This window comes from Phocoena phocoena, chromosome 8, assembly GCF_963924675.1.
Source record: "Phocoena phocoena chromosome 8, mPhoPho1.1, whole genome shotgun sequence".
Lineage (NCBI taxonomy): Eukaryota > Metazoa > Chordata > Mammalia > Artiodactyla > Phocoenidae > Phocoena > Phocoena phocoena.
The window spans coordinates 34076159-34099296 of record NC_089226.1 but is presented as its reverse complement, the minus strand read 5'-3'; the positions used below and the strand labels follow the sequence as shown (position 1 = coordinate 34099296).

Sequence of the window (23138 nt, the reverse complement as noted above, 5' to 3'; positions counted from 1 at the left end):
CAAAGCAACAACTTATCACAAGCAAAAATGGAATATCTTTGAGGATATGTTAATAGCATTTAATCAAATTCTGGAGCAATCATTACATTGACTGAATTTTATTTAAAGTAAATCAACACAAATTCTGACAACTATTTTTACGCAAAGAAACAACACAGCTTCCATGGGCACAGTAACATTTATAGTATTTTATAGCGCATTATAAATTGTATTTTTAAAAAGATGGCATCTTGTTACCAAAAAAGAAAAAAACAATATCTTGTTAATAGGAAAATCAAATGTATGCTTTTCATTTCAGAAAATAATTAAAACTTTATATAATTCAATGACCAAATATGACATAGCAGTTATTTTAAGTAAAATATAGTCAGCAAAGACTCTTTATAAGATATACTGTCTCATAAGTGTATAGTTGCATGTAGATTTAAAAAATAAATGTGAAATTTGGTCATTTGTAGAGATGTGAATGGACCTAGAGACTGTCATACAGAGTGAAGTAAGTCAGAAAGAGAAAAACAAATATCGTATATTAATGCATATATGTGGAACCTAGGAAAATGGTACAGGTGAACCGGTTTGCAAGGCAGAAATAGAGACACAGATATAGAGAACAAATGTATGGACACCAAGAGACAAAAGCGGGGTGGGTAGTTTTGGTGGTGGTGGTGGAATGAACTGGGAGATTGGGATTGACATGTATACTCTGATGTGTATAAAATAGATAACTAATAAGAACATGCTGTATATAAAATAAAATAAAATTCAAAAATAAATAAATGTGATATAAGTAAAACTTACCAGCATCACTCCCACCCCCTTTTTTCTACACTCTATGCCTTTAAGAAAAGCTCTACCTCTGCTCTTCACCTTACCCATCCCAGAATTTACTGTTCTCATTGTCTCCTCATCTTTCTTTTCAGTAAAAAGATCTCCCAAACTAAATATTTCTAAAATGTAGTAACCCCTAAAGCTTAATATTTTATCTCATCATTATCTCCCTCCTCTATTCTATCTCGGCCACAATCCTAGTTGTATTTACTAATAGTAGAATTCTGAGCATGATGACGATGAAACAAGTATTGTTTCTGTCACAAAAGCCAATGAGACTGGTTTCAAGTTTTATGTACTTATCATATCAATCCTGTGAGTCGTTTTTCTAGCCATAATTGCAGCTTTACCTGCAATGTCTAAAGTAGTTAGTTACTATAACCGCTACCAGTCCTGTGCCATTCTAAAAATAGTGGAGACAGTGTTTTTGGTCAAGTCTCCTGTTTTTCCTGAATTGAATGGGTGAATAAAATAGAAAAGGTCCTGCTCTTATGAATACTGCATCGTAATGGGAGAAAAAAAATAAATAAATAAATATGAGAAAAATAAACTTAGATAACAATACATGTAGAAGTGCAAAGGTAGAACACACCTGATTCATTTAAGGAACAGAAGGAAGTGGATCAACTACACCTTGGTGAACAGTGATGTGAGTGAAATTTGAGGTAGTCAGAGAGTTAGGTGGGCAGACACAATATTATGTAGGGATATATAGATTATGAGAAGAGTTTGTATTTTATTCCAAATACAATGAAAAGCCATTGAGGCAATTTTAGGAGGAGAGTGACAATGTCTGATTTACATTTTTTTAAATATTATTCTGGCAGCTATTCCATGCAGAATGAAAGGGTGAGGAGAGAAAGGTCAAGAGTAGAAGTTAGGAGGTCATTGCAATAATCCATGCAAGAAATGATGATAACTTAGACTAAGGTCATAACAGTGGAGTAGGAGAAATGTAGACATACTTTAGAGGCAGGTCTGGCAGGATTTTCTGAATGATCAGATGTGGAGGGAAAGAAAATGATGATTCCTACATCATGGCCTTGGTCAAATGGATGAATAGTGGTATGATTTACCAAATAATAATAATAATATTTCAAAAATTTAAAGGGAAAACCTGGACAAAGAAGAGATTTGAAAATGGGAAATAAAGAAGTCTGTTTTGGCTAAATTAAATTTGAGATGCCTATTGGAAATTTAAGAGGATAAGTCAGATAAGCAATTGGATATGTGAGTTTGGAGTCTAATTAAGAGATCAGTGCTGAAGACATAAAGGAGGCAATCATAAAGGTGGTATTTAAAGCCATTCTATTACATTAAATCACCTAAGGACAAATTCCCAGAAGGGAGTAGAGGAAAGGAGAGGATAAGAGGAGGAATGAAGGGGGAAGCCCGCATACTGCAAAAAAAAAAAGTAAAGATGAGACTTTTATATGGGAAACTTCCCTTGATACACCAGGCATAATAATGGAGGTAAATGAGAAAAAAGAAATCATTTCTGAAGTCATGACCACACCTTTAATTCCTTCTAGGATATGGCTTCTGTCAAACACATACTCAACTGCCATTTTGATATGGACAAACTTTATCTCTAGAATACATAGTACAGTATTAACTAATGATAACCCCTCAATGAACTCTTCTTAATAAATAATCAAACTTGAACCTATGTCGTTCACTTGACTCTGAAATCTTTGTGTTTTCTCTTCCACTAATCTTGGGAGGCTACCCTCAAGCAAGGGTCATTTAGAGGGAAGATGGACATCATCAAGAGCAATAAAGTCCTTAAGGCTCTTATAACATCACCTGATCCCCCATCTAAGCTCCCATCACTATGCTCTCCTTCCCCTGTACGCTCCTCAAGTGACTCACAGCCTGATTCTAATTGTGACCTGGATTGTCAGATTTGGACCTTGTTTGTGCCTGATCTGACTTTCTGTGCGTTTCGTCTGAATTTCAGTTATCATTTATTATTCATTCACTTACTTATCCACGTGCTATTTTTTGAATGCCTGCTAAGTCTTGGTGCAGTGCGTGGGGTAAAACAATAAGTAAAATAGACAGATTCCCTGCCCTTATGAAGTTCACAGTCTAGCAAGGGAGACTTTATTTCAGTTTCTTTCTTTCATTTTTGTTTTTCTGTTTTTTGGTAAGGCCGTGTAGCTCCTTTTGTTTGATGTCTTGGTTTTGATATTCTTTTCCCTGATGTAGCCAGATCTATAGGGCAGCTGTAAGGATCTCAGTAGGAGGCTTTCCCTGATACCATCTGTCAATTACCTATCTACATTTAGCATTTTTGTCCTTTACAAGGAAGCCTCCATTACACTCTAATTTGTTTACCAAATAATGAATCAAGCATTTTGACTTAAACTATGTTCATCTGCAACTAACTTACACTTTCAAATACATTAACCAATTAATTCAAATCAAACTGTTTTTGCTATTAAAATGACTAATTGCTCTATCTAATAGAATGGTCAAAGCAATTGATATGGTAGAAATAGCTATGCATAAAGATAGGGTCAGAATGATGACAGCATCTAGCCTACCAGAAAATAAAATGACTTTATGGTAAGAGGCTTCAGGAAATTTTAGTAATATTATCCCCTTTAATTTCAAAGTGGGTCTACCCATGGACATTTCTAAATGTCACAATTAGGCTAGATTCAAATTCTGCTATGAAAAGAAAAAGAGTGGTCTTTTCAACAAGTTTGCAAGGCTGCCTTTTATTATACAAGTCTTATACTACCTCACAAAAATGACCATCTGAGGAAATAAGAAAGAATATGAAATCACAAATATAGACACCACTCCATCTAATTGTATTTTACAAATACAATTGAACAATTTTGTTGACATTTTCTTAAAACAACCCATTTGAGAATTTTGTTTACTTACATGGAAGTAGCTTGAGATTTCATGGCTACAGAGACTAAATGTAGAAAGCGTTGACATTAAGATATGTGAAATTTCTAGCTTATGACATGCAGCATGATTGAAAATCAGAAGTGAGCTATATTTATTGAATGACTGATTTTTGAATTATCATGACTGCCCCATCTCGATTGCCATCCCTGTCATTGGACCATGCAAATAAATTATTAGTTTCAGTTTTGAATTTATGAACCCACCAGCATTAAGTGTCCTTGAATGGTAATTCCTGAATCTTCGAGCAGAGCCTCTAAAGCTTTTCCTAGAACACTGGGATTTTTATGTGCATACAAAATCAGAGCAGATGCCAGTCTAGCAAGAAAAAAGACTAAAGAAAAATAGGGTCAAATTTCATCATCTTTTCTCTGAGTTTCCCAAATTGGGAGGAATGAAAAAGGAAATTGGGTTATAATGCAATGTTGGATGATTAATATTCATTATTCCTTCACTTATCAAGCATTTATTATCAGGCACTGTTCTAGGCAGTGGAAATGCAAAATCTATTAAGATCTAGTCCCTGCTCTTAAAAAAAAATCACAGTTTAATACTGAGAGATGTTTGTGGGAAATTTAAATAAGCAAAAGGCAGAGAGGAAGAGATTGGAACAATACAATTCTTATATCCATAATTACCCTGGGATTCCTTAGCATCCTGATCCTCTGAAGAAACACTAGTAGCGTAAACCCATGCCAATGCCCTCCATGGGCATAGGTTTCTGTTTGCTTGAGCATATGCTTCTGTCCCTAAATGTCCTCAATTTTCCTAAATAAAACAATAAATCAATCGATAGAAATTTTATTGGATAAAATAAAAAGGAAATTTTTAGACAAGTTAATGGTGCTTGTATTCATTGTGACCTTTTTGGAAGAGTATTATTAAGTATATTTTTTAATGGCTGGGTTCATTTCAATAATAAGCGACAATGTATTTTTATAGCAGAGTGAAAAGTGCACAGTGTCCTAGTCCTAATTCTTAACTTTTTCATGCTTATTATGAAGAAGAACAAAAGACAAAACAACTTGTCCCATTTTACAATTCTCACTAAAAGACACACACACCCCTAGCAACTCCTTTTCCCAGGCTATATTCAAGACTTGCATGTATTTATTTTAGAACTTCCAGAGGGTATGTAACTCAGAAATTCATTTTAGACATGTCACTAAAGCCATTTCCACTTACTGATTGCACTAAAAAGACACTAATTGTGTTTTGCTCTATAAAGTAAGTTGTAGTGGGGATTTCTTAAGGGGAAAAGGGATGAGATTGTTGTTGTTTTTATTTTATGAGCTGACTCTAATCATCAAAGCAGGAGACAAAAAAAAAAAAATGGTCCTCACTGCTGTTTGACAATAACTCATACTAGGCAGATTGCATTTAATTGGTATAGCAGAGGGTGCAAGGGTGAATGTGTGTGTGTGTGTGTGTGTGTGTGTGTGTGTGTGTGTGTAAAATGGAATTTCAGACATAAATTAAAGGGGGAAAAGAAGCTGAAATGAAACCAGTTAGCAAAAGGCTAAAACAAAGGCAGTTTTATTTTCCATATGGTGGGTAGCAGCCGTTGTACAGATTCTCCTTTGGCTTTTTGTTATGACTATATAAAAATAAGAATATAAAAAATTAAACAGTGAGAAGAAAATACTTCTACACTCCCTTTTCTGAAATTCTGCAGACTTTGGAAAAATCAAATAGCTTTCATGTCTCTATCATTAGATTTCCTTCTCAGGTTATTTTCAGAGACTGGGAGGCTAACTAAAACTATTTATGATTTAAAAAAATCAGCAGATCAAAAGGAAATTATAGAAGTAACTTGAAGATGTAACAGTTGTTTAACTTGTTCCTTCCCCTGTCCTATTGAAAGGCAACCTGTAGAATTCTTTTAGAAAGTAATGAATAACTCAGTGTATACTGTGTTTCTGTTTCATTTACTTCTAAATACATTGCTTCATGGAGAAAATTCCCTAACCCAAACCACATTTCATATTTTCTTCTACTAAAACTTTTATAAACCATTTTATTTTCAAGAATATTAAAATATTTGCCTGAATATATTGTTTTACCCACATGAAGAACAAAAAGGGTATGTATGGATGATATCTTTTATCATATTCAGAAGTACTTCCTATTTTTTTCACTCTTTGACACAAATGGTAATTTACTGTGTGACCTCTAAACAGGGTTTTTTTCTTTACTCCTAAACGCAGCCATCCTGAGCTCATCATGTCCATCCACAATCTCACTCTCTGTTACATAATACACATTTGTACACAGAAAGCATCCATGCAAAAAATAAAATAACAAATGTAGACATCAACCCATTTAATTTTACAAATACTTGGAATATTTTTGTTGACATTCTCTTAGAATGACTCATATGAGAAATACCAAATTGCAACAAAATCTTCCTTTTGAGGGTTGGGTTTTTATCTTAAGTACCTGACAACATACTTGTGGCATAGAGGTCCTAATTCAATGTGTGTTGAAGAGTTAGATACAGACATGGTCTTGCTTACTATACTAAGAAATATAGAAATATTATAAGATGTTTGAACACGCACAAAAAGGAAGTTTTGCAAAAGACATGCTTAGCATTATAAAAATGCCAATTACTAATTGACTATTTGCTAATTACAAAATGGCTAAAACTTTATTTTCAAAGGGCAAGACTTTTTTTAATCTACATATAGAAAAGTGCACAAATCATAAATGTACAGCTCAGTGAATTATCACGAAGTGAACATACCTGTGTAACCACAATCCAGGTCAGGAAACAAAACATTTCTAAGAACTAGAGAATCACCTTGTGCCTCTTATAGTCATTATACTTATTCTGAACCCCACACCCCCACCAAAAACAAAAACAAAAACCAAGTATTCTGACTTCTGATTGGTTTTACTAGTTTTGGGAATCATAAGGAGCTTTTTATGTCTTGTATTTTTCACTCAACATTATATCGGTAATATTCATCCATATTTTTATGCGTTTTCTCCTAAATTTCATTTGTGAGTATCCCACAATTTATTTATCATTCTTCCATTGATGGATATTAGGTCTGTTTGCAGTTTGGGTCTGTTTTGAATAGAGCTGAGTAGAGAGGAAATTTTTGGTAGAATTATCCACTTGCAATATTAAATCTAATCCATGATTATTATATCCCTCTTTTTTTTAAGCCTTCTTTGATCTTTGTCTATACTGACCTTCCAAATCTTTCCTTAGATTTATCCCTATTTAATAATTTTATTCTAATGTAACTGTAACCTTTGTGGGGTTTTTTACATTTTTTTTAATTGTTTTTATTTAATTTTTTAAAAAAATCTTTATTGGAGTACAATTGCTTTACAATGTTGTGTTAGTTTCTGTTGTACAGCAAACTGAATCAGCTATATGTATATATATATACCCATATCCCCTCCCTCTGGAGCCTTCCTCCCACCCCTCTAGGTTGTCAAAAAGCATCAAGCTGATCTCCCTGTGCTATGCAGCAGCTTCCCACTAGCCATCCATTTTACATTTGGTAATGTATACATTTGGTAATGTATATATGCTGCTCTCTCACTTCGTCCCAGCTTCCCCTTGCCCTCTTGTGTCCTCAAGTCCATTCTGTATGTCTGCATCTTTATTCCTGTCCTTCCCCTAGGTTCATCAGAGCGATTTTTTTTTTTTAGATACCATATATATGTTTTAGCATATGGTGTTTGTTTTTCTCTTTCTGACTTATTTCACTCTGCATGACAGGCTCTAGGTCCATCAACCTCACTACAAATAACTCAATTTCATTTCTTTTTATGGCCGAGTAATATTCCATTGTATATATGTGCCACATCTTCTTTATCCACTCATCTGGCAATGGACACTTAGGTTATTTCCATGTCCTGACTATTGTAAATAGTGCTTCAGTGAATATTGGGGTACATATCTCTTTTTGAATTATGGTTTCCGCAGGGTACATGCCCAGTAGTGGGATTGTTGGGTCATGTGGTAGTTCTATTTTTAGTTTTTTAAGGAACCTCCATACTGCTCACCATAGTGGCTGTATCAATTTACATTCCCACTAACAGTACAGGAGGGTTCCCTTTTCTCCACACCCTCTCCAGCATTTATTATTTCTATATTTTTTGATGATGGTCATTCTGACTGGTGTGAGGTGATGCCTTATTGTGGTTTTGATTTGCATTTCTCTAATAATTAGTGATGTTCAGCAACTTTTCATGTGTTTGTTGACAATCTGTATATCTTCTTTGGAGAAATGTCTGTTTAGGTCTTCCACCCTTTTATAGATTGGGTTATTTGTTATTTTGATATTGAGCTGCATGAGTGCTTGTATATTTTGAAGATTAATCTTCTGTCAGTTGCTTCATTTGCAAATATTTTCTCACACTCTGAAGGTTGTCTTTTTGTCTTGTTTATGGTTTCCTTTACTGTGCAAAAGCTTTTAAGTTTCAATAGGTCCCATTTGTTTATTTTTGTTTTTATTTCCATTATTCTAGGAGGTGGGTCATAAATGATCTTGCTGTGATTTATGTCATAGAATGTTCTACCTATGTTTTCCACTAAGAGTTTTATAGTGTCTAGCCTTACATTTAGGTTTTTAATCCATTTTGATTTTATTTTTGTGTATGGTGTCAGGAAGTGTTTAATTTTGTTTCTTTTACATATAGCTATCCAATTTTCCCAGCACCACTTAATGAAGAGGCTGTCTTTTCTCCATTATATATTCTTGCCTCCTTTATCAAAGATAAGGTGACCATATGTGTGTGAGTTTATCTCTGGACTTTCTATCTTGTTCCATTGATCAATATTTCTGTTTTTGTGCCAGTACCATACTCGCTTGATTACTGTAGCTTTGTAGTATATTCTGAAGTCAAGGAGCCTGATTCCTCAAGCTCCATTTCTGTTTCTCAAGATTGCTCTGGCTATTCAGGGTTTTTTTTGGTTCCACACAAATTCTACAATTTCTTTTTCTAGTTCTCTGAAAAATGTCATTGGTAGTTTGATAAGGATTGTATTGAATCCGCAGATTGCTTTGGGTAGTAGAGTCATTTTCACAATGTTGATTCTTCCAATCCAAGAACATGGTACATCTCTCCATCTGTTTGTATCATCTTTAATTTCTTTCATCAGTGTCTTATAGTTTTCTGCATACAGGTATTTTGCTTCCTTAGGTAGGTTTATTCCTAGGTAGTTTGCTCTTTTTGTTGTAAAGGAAAATGGGAGTGTTTCTTTAATTTCTCTTTCTGATTTTTCATTATTGATGTATAGGGATGCAAGGGTTTTCTGTGCATTAATTTTGTATCCTGCTACTTTACCAAATTCATTGATTAGCTCTAGTAGTTTTCTGGTGGCATCTTTAGGATATTCTATGTAGGGTATCATGTCATCTGCAAAGAGTGACAGTTTTACTTCTTCTTTTCCAATTTGTATTCCTTTTTTTTTTTTTCTTTCTCTTCTCTGATTGCCATGGCTAAAACTTCCCAAACTAGGTTGAATAATAGTGATGAGAGTGGGCACACCTGATCTTAGAGGAAATGCTTTCATCTTTTGAGGTGATTGATTGAGAATGATATTAGCTGTGTGTTTGTCATATATGGCTTTTATTATGTTGAGGTACATCCCCTCTATACCCACTTTCTGGAGAGGTTTTATCATAAGTGGGTCTTGAATTTTGTCAAAAGCTTTCTCTGCTTCTATTGAGATTATCATGTGGTTTTTATCCTTCAATTTGTTAATATGGTGCATCACATTGATTGATTTGCTTATATTGAAGAATCCTTGCATTTCTGGGATAAACCCCACTTGATCGTGGTGTATGATCTTTTGAATGTGCTGTTGGATTCTGTTTGCTAGTATTTTGTTGAGGATTTTTGCATCTATGTTCATCAGTGACATTGTCCTGTAATTTTCTTTTTTTGTGACATCTTTGTCTGGTTTTGGTATCAGGCTGATTGTGGCCTTGTAGAATGAATTTGGGAATGTTCCTCCCTCTGCTATATTTTGGAAGAGTTTGAGAACGAAAGGTGTTAGCTCTTCTCTAAATGATTTTTAGAATTCACCTGTGAAGCCATCTGCCCCTATATTTTTGTTTGTTGGAAGCTTTTTAAACACAGTTTCAATTTCAGTGCTTGTGATTGTCCTGTTCATATTTTCTACTTCTTCCTGCTTCAGTCTTGGAAGTTTGTACTTTTCTAAGAATTTGTCCATTTCTTCCAGGTTGTCCATTTTATTGGCATATAGTTGCTTGTAGTAGTCTCTCATGATCCTTTGTATTTCTGCAGTGACAGTTGTTACTTCTCCTTTTTCATTTCTAATTCTGTTGATTTGAGTCTTCTCCCTTTTTTTCCTGATGAGTCTTATGCAGTGTCTTTTTGGGCTCACCATTACCCCAGTTGCCTACAGGCACAGTGCATGGTAAATAATACATATTCAAAACAATTTTTTGAAAAAGTAATTAAATAAATAGTTTTGAAGTTCTCAAAGCATGGTAAAATATTTACATTTCAATATGCATTTTGATTATTTTTTAAAACTCTAAACTTTGGCTTCCCTGGTGGCATAGTGGTTAGGAATCCACCTGCCAATGCAGGGGACATAGGTTCGAGCCCTGGTCCGGAGAGATCCCATATGCCACAGAGCAACTAAGCCTGTGCACCACAACTACTGAGCCTGCACTCTAGAGCCCAAGAGCCACAACCACTGAGCCTGCACACCACACTACTGAAGCCCACACACCTAGACCCCGTGCTCTACAACAAAGAGAAGCCACCACAACGAGAAACCCATGCATCGCAACGAAGAATAGCCCCTGTTCACCACAACTAGAGAAAGCCCACACATAGCAACAAATACCCAACACAGCCAAAATAAATAAATTAAAAAAAGAAAAACTTAAAAAAATGAAAACTTTAGCCTTATTAGTCTAGAGAATAAATTACTTTCAATGGTGCAAAAATCACATTTTTGTTTTGCAACATTAAATAACAGCAGAAAGTAGAGCTGTCTATATTAAATTCGGGGAATACACTATTGAATGAGCAGTGATCATTGAATGCAATTTAAATTATAAAAACAAGTGAATACAGGAGCTAAGAATTGTCTTTTTAAAATCTAACAAGTAACAAAAATCAGACAGGAGAATATAAAATACTAGTAAGAATTCTTCAGTGATTATATATATGACTGAATGAAGACTGGGAAGTAGGGGAAAGTTCATAGTTCATCCAGCAACCACTGACTCCATATAGCAGCATTCATGGATTTTAGATCCTGTAAATTCATGTAAGGGAGCCAGACTGTGTATGACATGGATATCTTAGAATCATCACATCAGATAATTGAATATGTTATCTGCTTAGTTAAAATCATCATTATGGAGAATCAACTTTGGAAAAAAAATAGGTTATCTACTAAGAAAAACCATCTAGATTTAGGTTCAAATCTACAATCTTAAAGTTATCAGCTGACTCAGAATTCATGCTTCCTGCCTGCCACTATTAATATTACATAATTTGGAGGAACAAAGTTAAAAAACAAAACAATATGAAGGATAACAAAAAAGTAAACACAAATTACAAAAATCAGAAATGTTAAGCCATCAAGAAACAAAATAGTTCAAGTAGTTGGGTGACAATAAGGGAGCTGTCTAAAACTATTCATAAAACTGAGGTTTTTATAAACAAGTTTATAGAGATTCAGTGGTTAAGTAACTTGTCCCATTATATGAAGCTTATAGATATCAAAATTAAGATTAAAATTTAAGCCTTCTGACTCCAAAACCATGATGTGCCTAGAGCTTGCAACATTTTGGCGTATCTCTCAGATTCATACACTTTTGTTGGAAGTGAAAATTAGTGCAAACTATTTGAAAACCAGTGTGGCATTTTTGTATCAAAATCATAAAAATTTCAATAATCTTAGACCCCATAATCACCTGTCTGGAATTCTATTCTGGGGAATTATTCCAATATGTGGAAAAAAATGTACATGAACATATTCATGGCAACATTTTAATTAAGAGAGCAAAAGTTGGAAGCTACCCAAATGTTCCATAATAGAAAAGTGGTTAAATGATATTTGGTACACAAGGCATATGATAGACTTTTAGTATTGATATAAAAAATGGGAAAATATTTATATGTGACTATAATGTTAGAGAAGAAAAGTAGTTACATAATTATATTAACTATATGTAATAAAAATACAGGAAGGGATAAACACAAAAAAATCCCCAATTGTGTGAGGGCGATAAAATAGCAGGTTACCTATTCTTCCAGTTTCAGATATTTATATCTTTTTAAATGTTTTTAACCTCATTTCAAGTGATCTCATACAGAGTTCAAAGTTTATAGGTTGATAAAATCTATCATCAGGATAGAATTGAATCATGAAGAAATAAATTGAATGAAGAGGAACTTTCAACTTTCAGAGGTGCAGTGTGACTTATGAATACTATATTATCTCAATTCCAAGTTAAGAATCACTAAATAAGCACGATGTTAAACTCCAAATATTTTTCTGTTTTTCTGATTTACCCTATCTTCCATCAAAAAAAAATGTAGTAAATAAAATTATTATTTCACTGTGAAGGTCATAACTTCTCCAGCTCTTTTTTTCAATATGCCAGAAAGAGAAATAATGTGTGGATTTTTTAGATTTATCACAGGTTTTACCTGATGCAGCTAGTATTTGTGTTTTCTCACAATCAGTTACTTCCAAACATTTTATCTTTTACTTGGGATGTTAAATTTTGTGGTGATTCATCAGAAAATTAAACATTCAATATTTAACCTAAGTGTCCATCGACAGATGAATGGATAAAGAAGATGTGGCACATATATACAATGAAATATTAGCCATAAAAAGAAACAAAAATGAGTTATTTGTAGTGAGGTGGATGGACATAGAGACTGTCATACAGAGTGAAGTAAGTCAGAAAGAGAAAAACACACCCCGTATACTAACACATATATATGGAATCTAAAAAAAAAAAAAAAAATGGTTCTGAAGAACCTAAGGGCAGGACAGGAATAAAGATGCAGACATAGAGACTGGACTTGAGGACACGGGGAGGGGGAAGGGTAAGCGGGGACAAAGTGAGAGAGTAGCATGGACATATATACAGTACCAAATGTAAAATAGATAGCTAGTGGGAAGCAGCTGCATAGCACAGGGAGATCAGCTTGGTGCTTTGTGACCACCTAGAGGAGTGGGATAGGGAGGGTGGGAGGGCGATACAAAAGGGAGAGGATATGGGGATATATGTGTACATATAGCTGACATTTTGTTATACAGCAGAAACTAACACACCATTGTAAAGCAATTATTCTCCAATAAAGATGTTAAAAAAAATTCAATATTTAGAAGTCCAGAATTTGTATTGAAATCTGTGTTTGTATCAAAAACTGTAATTTGCTGAATTTAATCACACTCAACTCCCTCAAATATATATATTTAACTAACTTAAAATAATCTAGCCAATTAAAGAAAATTGGCTAGATTATTGCCTAAATTGAAGCAGAGACCTAGAAATCAGATATATCACTGGGAAGGAGAAAGATACACATTTGTTCATCCAACAACATCTCATCAAATTTTGTAGTTTGAAAATAACTTAGATTTCTTCAGTTAAAAGTATGCTCGAGACCAAGCAAGATAAGTTAGTTTTGGAATTGGAACTAATGGGACAAACATAGTACAGAAGGCAGTGTTAGAGCATTTCAGCTTAATCAAACAAATTTCTGAAGTTCAGTCACTCAGCTGTATGCCAGGTCAAATCTATGAAGAGACAGGGATGAGAAATAGAAATTTGATTATGATTATCTTATTAACCATATATATATATATATATATATATATATATATATATTCATATTCAAGATCTGTGTAGGTGTGTCAGGCAGTGTTTAATTGTAAAGAACTAAATTACTCTAGTTTAAGTAAGAAGTATTTTATTTTAAGTATTAAATGGTTTACAGAATTATTGAGTTAAATTACCAGACTCCAGGGTGATCTTGCAAAAGTAACTGTTAAAGCTAGTCAATAAGACTAAGACACCAGGAAGACACTGATGTCTTCTAAAAACAGGAATTCTCCAGCCCTAGTCTCACACTCTACTGCCATGGTTTGGAAGCCACCATGAACAAAATGGCACCACATTCAGGAAGCCTCTGTGATCTGGAAGCCTCTGCTATTACTGCCTGTTCCAGAATCCTGCCATGTTTGCTGTAATTTGCACCAATAAGATGGATGTCTTGTGCCTGGCTCCTTGACTCCCATAAAGCTAATGGTTAGACAATAAGCCATTCATTTTTGCTGCTACAGTCAGGCGGTGGAGGGGAAAGGAAAAATAATGTCTCCATTACTAAACTCATAGGCAAAAGAAACAGAATTTGTAGAAATTCACTCTCCATCTCATTTTTACTTTCAAATTCCAGGCATGGCATCTGACTGGTTAAGCCTAAAACATATTCAGAGCCCTAACTGCAAGGGAGTCTTGAAAGTATGATTTTTACCTTTGCATCTCTTAAGTCCAGGAAGACACTAGAATGAGGGTGAAATGGATGCTGAAAGCTAAAGTACCATATTCCTTTGGTTACTCAACATCCATATACATCCTTCTCCCCATTCAACAACTCCCCAAAAGCAACAACTGGCAATGACAATGCTCCATTGTGCAAATATCTCTTAAACAAATGAATATGTACCCACCATCTCCCTAAAAGGGAAAGCCAAGGAAATTTCCATTAGTCAGACTGTCCATCTCCTGTAATGAACTACATTAGAAATTTACCTACCCACAACACTCTATCACAAGAAAGGAAGGGACCCAGGTTATTTAATATTTAGATATAAAACAGTATAAGGAAGAAAATATGGCTCTTACAGTCTTCATTTCATAAGGCTGCAGTTATAATTTGTAACTTTCTTCCCCCTCTACCCATTTCTTACACCTTTTGTCTTTAGCCATCATCTAGGCTGGTAGATGCATTTTAATATGGTACAGTGACTCAAATGTTTTTTTCCTGAGAGGTAGGAGCCTACAGTGACTTCCTACGGCCCCAAGGTACTGGTAGTCCTAGGCATGCTCCAGAATATCTCAAGTTCCAAACAAACTCCTCATTGCCCAAATTTTGTAGCATCAACCTTAGGTAAGCCAGAATCTGGAAAATGTGATGTTTGGTTTTCTAGCCTGCAGAGTAGAAAAAGCACTTGAAAGATGATGAAATGTATGCAGCAGTCCACTTCTTTCACCACAGTAATTAATTGGAGAAAGAAGAATCACTCTTCCATTATTTTTACCGCAGTAAATAAGTAGGGGTAAAAAAAACTACTTTCTTGTGCCTTTTTGCATGGTTAAATTCCAGTGTCCGAATAAGGTTAAGCTTTAGGTACACAGAGATAATTATTGAGTCTCATAAAGGGATCAAGATCTGTATGAGACCAGCCTCCAAGAGCTCATAACCAGGGAAGATCACCTCAATGCACAAACTGTGCTTTGACAAAGAGCTGTTCCCTTCTGCCGCCCTCCCATATCCTAGCAAAGCCATTTCTCTGCATTTAAACCATTCCAAATTATCATGAGTGTTCTGTCGTCTCTCCTCTGTTAAATCCATCCAGCTGTGTGATCCACCTTTGTGTGGGGCCCAGGAGGAAATATTTCTCATGCCTCTTTCTCAAATAATTCATTAAAAGCCCCATGGCTTTGAATGGGAACTGGTTCTGATGACCTATGAGAAAAGAACTTCTTCAATTTCTTTGAATGATTCTTCATACTACCAGGTTACAAGGTAGCACCTTTCATTGCTTTGCTAAGTTGCTGTAGTTTACACAGCTGCAAATCATGCAGTGGCCAAGATAGTGATTTTAGCCTCATTAGTAGAACCTGTTAATTGGATGATACAGGAGTGATTTCCCAGGGATGGGTTTGAGAAACATCCAAAGGGGGAAAAAACATCAACAATCATAAGCACAGAAGAAACTTTAAAATTAATCTTTCATGTTGACAGATTGGCTATAGGAAAGACATGGAACAAGAAGATGCAGCAGAAACCATCAAAACTAGGGGGAATGAGTCATCTATCATCCTGACAGGATTAGAAGGAAATACATTATATCACTTCACAGTGAGAGCTTATAATGGAGCTGGATATGGGCCACCTAGCAGTGAAGTGAGTGCAACCACAAAGAAATCCCGTAAGTGACCTGGGCTTTTTGTTTGTTTCAGACAAAAGGGAAACATCTTTTAACATTTCTGAAAGCCATGTGAGGTACATAAAAAGCAGAGTTGAAGAGGAGTTTTGATTTATAGTCTTGCTTCATGCTTAGATCTGAATTCCAAAACTAGCTCAGAAAATTTTGTATTCATAGTAGATAAGGGTTATCTTCCTGTGAAACAAGGCTAAGCGATTTTGACACAGAAGGGAGATAAAAGGATTCAGGTTCAAAAACTCAGCAGAGTAGCTATTAAAATGACACTCCTGGAGCAAAACCTTCCTTCTCTGACTCTAGCTGGAAAGAAGACTATGGTGCCAGTCAACTAGAAAAGACTGATGTACTCACAAGAAAAGACTGAACACAAGAAAAGACTGAAATACAAGGATTTAAGTGAATAAATGTATTTAAGACTCTTCATCCACTCACTTTTGCTTTTTATTTTGTAGCCCCCAGTCAAGCACCTAACAACCTCAGGTGGGAGCAGCAAGGCTCTCAGCTTTCTCTGGACTGGGAACCTGTCAGACCATTAGCCAACGAGTCTGAAGTCATGGGCTACAAGGTCAGTGTTTTTTCACTCTTTGGATAGACTCTCATCTAAAAAATTGCTAATGTGAGGATGTGTAATTTAAAAGGTGTATAAAGACCTATTAACATACCTATTTTTTTCTCAATCATTTTTCTACCTGTATCTTAGAAACAGCCTTCCTGCAGTGGGGAATCCAAGGCAATCAAAATCAGTTTCAGCTACACAAGGCACAAGAAGGGAATGGGTAGGAAAGACAACAACAATTTGAATACAGGGTAAAAATGGCTCATGAAACAGTGTCAGGACAAGCAGAACTTAGAGAGTCTTGACATTCTCTTCCCAAAGTCAAACTGTCCTGGCAGATGGAAAAGACTGGACCACATAGTTTGAGTATAAAGACTTTCCATTAGCAAAGAAACACAAGAAGAAAAAATGCTAGCGTCAGCACAGGGGATAGGAAAGAGACCATGGAGAGAGACAGCAAGCTCCAAAATAGATACATTTCACATATGGTCATCCTGCTATGTGCCAGCAAGAGATCTGCAAATATAAAAATGTTTAGGCAGTTTGTTTTTGAAAAACAGCTTTGTCTCTGATTTTAAAATATGTGGTCAATATATTGAATTGGCTGAATTTCAAATTCTTCTTCCATAACATCAGATTCTATTTATTGTCTTAAACTCATACTGATTCATTAGTGGAATATTATTTATAGCAGATTTTTTTTTAAAATTTCAATGATAATATTTGACTGAAAAGCATCATTTAGGTGGCTGTTCAACTATCAGAGATGGTAACACAGCACTTTGTATATAAAGTACTAAAATTCTGAAGCTAAAAACTAAAAAAGTTATAAATGGAATATATTTTTAAGCTAGATAATTCCCATGAAGAATATCTTAAGGCACAAACTGTAGCAATTCTTACAGACTATGATTGGTATGGATCATAGACATCCTCACAATTAAACACTCACACTCAAATCTGTCCTAATCCGCGTGGGTATTGAATTTGATCTTTGGGGGGAGGGCAGATGTGCCATCTTCTGTATCCTTCTCTTAGTCCTCTTCTTTCCACATCCTTCCCCTCATCCTCACAACTTGTATTCTAAGGCAAAGATACCCTTCAATGATTAAGGGTAGCAGTCTGGCCAGAAATGGTGATGGACCATCCGAGAATCAATCTAATGTCATTAGAACTCTAGCAAGCAATCTCCCAAACTGGAGAGGCAAATAGACGCAAGAAAGAGCTAGATAAAAGCATATGACTGCCTAGAAGAGCCATTTGGCTTCAGGCACCTTTCAGGTGAGAAAAGGAATACCATACCACATGGAGAATACATGAGCCTCGGCATAGGGCTCCCAGGTGGGATGACCCTCCTTGTTGCTCGCATTTGCCACTTCTACTTCTGTCATTGCTCACCTCTTTACATGTGACTGTCTCCCCAAGCTGTTTATATATGATTGAAAGCAAGGCCTCTGTCTTACTCATCTCTTTATCCCTAACATTTCTAGAGTGGATGAATAAATTAATTTTTGACCCAACTTGAGGTATTTTATGCAATTACTCACAAGTGTGTACTATCAGCTGTGTGTTTTTCCTATCCTGGCCTTCCCATGTGTTGTGGTGGAATGGGAAAAGAGAACCGGCTTCTGAGTCAGACAGACTTGAGTTCAAATCCCAGTTGTGTAACTTTGAGCTAGTTGTTTAACTTGAGTTTCATTTTAACTTCAAAAAAATGCAAAAATAATGATAACATATTATACAGATTATTTTAAGGATTAAGTAAGATAATTTGTGTAAAATGCTTAGCACATAAGAAGTGCTCATTGAAAAACAGCTACTGTCTTTCTTATTGTTATTGGAAGAATTCCACCTAGTAAGGTGGAATTTTTAAATATTTTAACAGAAGAAACTGATCTTTAAAAGTTGCCTGCCAGTTCTGTCTCAATGAAGACAGCACAAGTCACCTGGAATACATTGTTGTGGAGGGGGTAATCACTAACATGGTCCATCTTAGTTGTATAAATAATGACAAGTAGGTACATGTTGACAGAGGATTTTTTTCTTTTATTTCCTTGAAATGGTCTCACCTCCTTATGTCCCTGAGAAGGAAAATCTAGTTCCTAAGAAAGGACTCTGCTGATAACAAATGGAGTGAGACCTCAAAGCCTGTTCTTTTGTAACTAAACCTTATTAGAACTTCTGATGTATGGGCTAATCCCCAGTTAGAGACCTACTGGCAGGAATGACACAAAGTGCCCTGTGAGGGAAAGGGGACTTCAGATTGATGGTTGAGGCTTAACATAGAGCCTGGAATCTCCTGGGAAGGTCTGGTTTTCACAGGGCAGGTGATTAACCATGAAAGCTCCTATTGACACAGGCATAATGGTACAGGAATATGATTAGGAACAGTAGCTGTGAATATTTACTAAAGAGATGGAACCCAAAGGACGCAAGCTTGGAGCCCCCTTTTCTAAGTATGAGTTGGAGGAGAACTACTGCAGCCTTAGGCAAGGATCTGCATGCAATGAAAGAGCTGTACCTCTGGAGGGAGGTTCACACAAATATGGAGTGGCTACTATGGTACTCAGAGGGAGAAGATTTTGATTCCTACTACATCCCCAAAAAACTACTGCCAGACCAAGAGTGGCACCACTCTTAAGAGCCCCATCTTTTTAAACATAATTGTGTGTGGCTGTCACAAAAAAAATTAACAAAATTAGGGACATGTCAACACACTAATTTTTTCTCTTTCCATGAGGTAATTTGAGGTAAGCTTGCTGTATTAAGACTAAGTTTGCCTCTTGAGATTCTTGGAAAATTTGCAGTAGAGGATTTCCTGCTAATCAGGGCAAGAGAGAACTTCCACAATTAATTGCAATATAAAAAGGAAAGTAAATTTATTTTAACTTTTTGTCCTGGCCAAGTTACTTTGCTTGTAAAATCAAAAGAGATCACTAGAAATATACATGGTATGTAAATTTGAAGCTGGAAACTAGGAGTTAATGCCTGAGGTTTAAAGTGCAGGGATTGTATATTCCATGTTTTATATCAAGTCCAGTTTAAGATGGATGAATTAAGAAAACGTCCTCACTTAGAAATTTCCCAGATTGTGAAAATGATTAAATGTGATAAATATGGAGAAAAATGGATTTGTTCCATAGGCTTGATCCATAAATAATCCATTAAACTATTCCTTTTTATAGTTAAGATATTATATACTAGATGCAATTTATTCTCAAAAAAATAAACCACAAAAAAAAAAAACATAAGATAATAAGATAAAACAGCAGAGCTTGGAATTAGACCAACCCATTTTCTAAGGAAGCATGAATCTTACTCCTTTACTTGATTCCACAGATTGAGGTGTCAGCAACATACATAAGGACAAGATATTACCAGAGAAAGGTATAATAACAAAGGAAATTTGGTTCAAAGGTGTTAAGAGAAAAAGAAGGTCTCCCCACCACAACATCTTATCAGGGACTTCAAAAGTGACCAAGATTATAGTGAAAGAATGATGGAATTGAGCCATATATGACAGTGTCACAGGAAACACATTAAAATTGAATCTATTCAGATAAATAGAATTCGCTAGTACTGAAATTTCTCACTGCTCTTTGAGACTGTCCAAGAGAACTTGGACTTCTTGGGATTTTGTTTAAGAAGTCCAGATTTAAAAGTAATACTTTTAAGATATCACAGCTTCTATTAATAAGCAAGAGGAATAGAAGCATGAAGAACAAGAAAAATGCTGGAAAATAATTGTCATTTGTAGACATGGCTACAAATTATTTCCACTCAAACAAAATAGCTTCCCACCTAAAAATATGAGTCAAATTTGGGAGTTTATTTAGCATATTCATCACTTCTTCAGGTCATTTTAATATTTGACTTTATTTTACATTTCCCAATTCAGATTAGCTGCATATTTTCTTTATATATATATATATATATATATATATATATATATATATATATATATATATCAGGAAAGTGGAACAAAAACTTCAAAGAAATTTCCTAATTTAACTTATTTTTCCCAAATAAGTATTTTTAAATGAAGAAAACTTTGTTTTTATGACTCCACTAGCTTGGGGTCTGAATCTAGAATCCTTACTAATTTTGGCACATGTTATGTCTGTTACTACCACTTCCAAAGAAATGCCAATAACAAAACTAAAGTATATTTAGCCATAATTCTCCTTAATGATCTTGAGAATGGAGAATTTTTTTTCTTTGTACTGTGAAAGAAACTTACCAAGATTATAAAGTAAAACAGCCATCTTATCCCCACCTTATTCTCCTTATACAGACTTAAACTTAAGTGAAAGAGAAAATAAATGCTAAATATCCAGGGGCTATGCTTTCCCTTGTGCAAATATCCCCTTCCCCACCAAGACAGACTTCTGTCCATTCAGAAGACAAAAGCACTCAGGGAATTCAGGATAAGGGCTTCAGGCTACATATCAAGAAAACAGGGTCTCATTTTTCTGTCTATATCTAGAAATATCCTTTCCTGGATATACGACCTCTTCACCATACATCTTCTCCCTCACCTCTACTTTCTGGTATTTATAGAGCTAGGGAGAGTATGGGGAAAATCAGGCTCAAAGCTTACTAGTTGTTATATGATCCATCAATATAGACAGAAATTTTTGTTTGTTTATTCCATTTAGATATCAATTAGGGCCTGCCAGACTCCTGAGATATAGGTACACTTGAACTGAAATTGTATTCCACAGCCTGTGGAACTTTGAAGTCCATCCCTATATTTCTCCAGCTTCTCAGGGAGCCTAAGGTCTGTGGCTATTCTGGTCTCCTTGATTTCTTGTATCTTACAGCTGTTACTTTATCTTATATTTACTCCAAATATGGGACTCAGCCTCTTTCCTGTGATCCCTACAAGTTAAAAAAACCCATATATAATGGTTTATACCATCATTTCTATATTTGATTATGCTTATATGTTTTCATCATAAAATATTTTCTAAAGATTAAAACAGAAATGGCTTGTATAATGTCAAGTATATACATATACAAGGAAGACTTTGTGGAAATGTCAGTGGGAGATAGAGTGAAAGGCACAGCATACAAACAAACATCTGAAAATTGCCATAGGAATTCCTGTTCTTAAAAGTCCTTGGAGTCACCCTACAGCTTGTGGCTTCTCACTGGTACTTGAGCCTCCCACCTTATTTTCACCTAGATTCTACTATCTTGCTGATTCCTCCTCATCCACCCATTGCCACTGGGGTTTTGGATTCCTCACCCACTTTTGTAAAGAACAATTGTACCCAAGATGCCAAGCAAGTGAATAGCCCTTCCATTTAATAGGATCCATCCTTCCAATGACACTTGTGGGTGAAACTAGCAAAAATTTATTCTGCTATATTTTTAGGCACGCTCACACCATTATTGTTACTATCAGACATGTAAACTAGCCATTTCTAGATCATGCCTTTGAGAATAACAGGACTGCACTAAATTTTTGTTTAGGATCATCTCTTTGGCTAAGTTTTTTAAGTAGAATTTGAGAATAGTCTTGACAATAGACAATTTTCTTTATGCCTAGAGATAGCCATCATTGCAACTTCCAATTTATAAATGTCCAGATTCTCAAAGTCCTCCCTGGTCTTCTTACTGTCAATAACTATTTCTGACATGTCTTGATAACTCCTTAACCTTCTCATATTTCTCATTCGTAGTCATGTCTTCTAAATCAGTACTTTAAAATGAGCAAAGATTCTCTAAATCACGCAAGACTAACCATTAATTTGATGTATCTTTTCACTTAGTATACCTGCTTATTGACTCAGCACTACATCTCCCTGGATGTATTGTTTAAAGCCACATTTAATCTCAAACTTCTTTTGCTACCATTAACTGATATTTTCCTGCCTTTACCTTTGTTCCTAAATCTCAACTGATCCACACATTTTTCTTCAACTCTGGATTTTACAGCCACATTAGATATGCATTATTGACTGCATTTTTCTTTGTCATAAGAATTGTAATTTATTGAACCATAATAACAACGTCCTCTAAAATAGTCACTCCCCTGCCAATCCTCACCAATTTACATACTTTTTCGTTGCCATAATTTTGCTTTCTAATTACCTCATGTGGATGAACAGAATTCTAATTCAGTATGCTGCTACAGTCAAAATGAGAGGCATAAATTCTGATACAATTTTCATTTTTTAAAGCCAAAAGAATGTGCAATAGTCATCCTCCTAGAAATGTTTCTGATTCCCAAATCTGTAACACTCTGTACATGGCTATAGCAGCAAATATGTTTCCTACTGCAGCACATAGCACACTCAATTGCACTGTTTATCTGTCTCCACTGTTAGACTGTAAGTGCCATGAGGGGACCATATAGTCTTATTCTCTGATGAATCTCCAGTATATAGCACTGTGCCTAACTCACATGAGATACCCAGTAAAATATTTGATGTTGCTCTTGCCACTTCCCAACTATGTTAAACCTATGACATCCTTCCATATAAGAATTTCAGTAGGTAGAATTATTGCACATATTTTATACTTTTACAGAGAATTTACTTCTCTCCCAAGACTCCGAAGTAAATTTAAATCCATGAAAGATAAAGTAAATGGAGGCAGCATACTTTACCAGAATGC

The 23138-nt window shown here is 35.2% G+C and overlaps 1 protein-coding gene across 1 annotated transcript in view; it reads left to right on the top strand.

Annotated features, from left to right (window-relative positions):
* CNTN5 (contactin 5) overlaps positions 1 to 23138 on the top strand; it is a 1437259-nt gene that overhangs the window by 1405244 nt on the left and 8877 nt on the right. Inside the window, exons 22-23 of the mRNA XM_065881340.1 lie at positions 15757 to 15943; positions 16411 to 16523. Of these exons, the coding sequence (XP_065737412.1) occupies positions 15757 to 15943; positions 16411 to 16523 (300 nt within the window). The remainder of the gene's footprint in view (positions 1 to 15756; positions 15944 to 16410; positions 16524 to 23138) is intronic.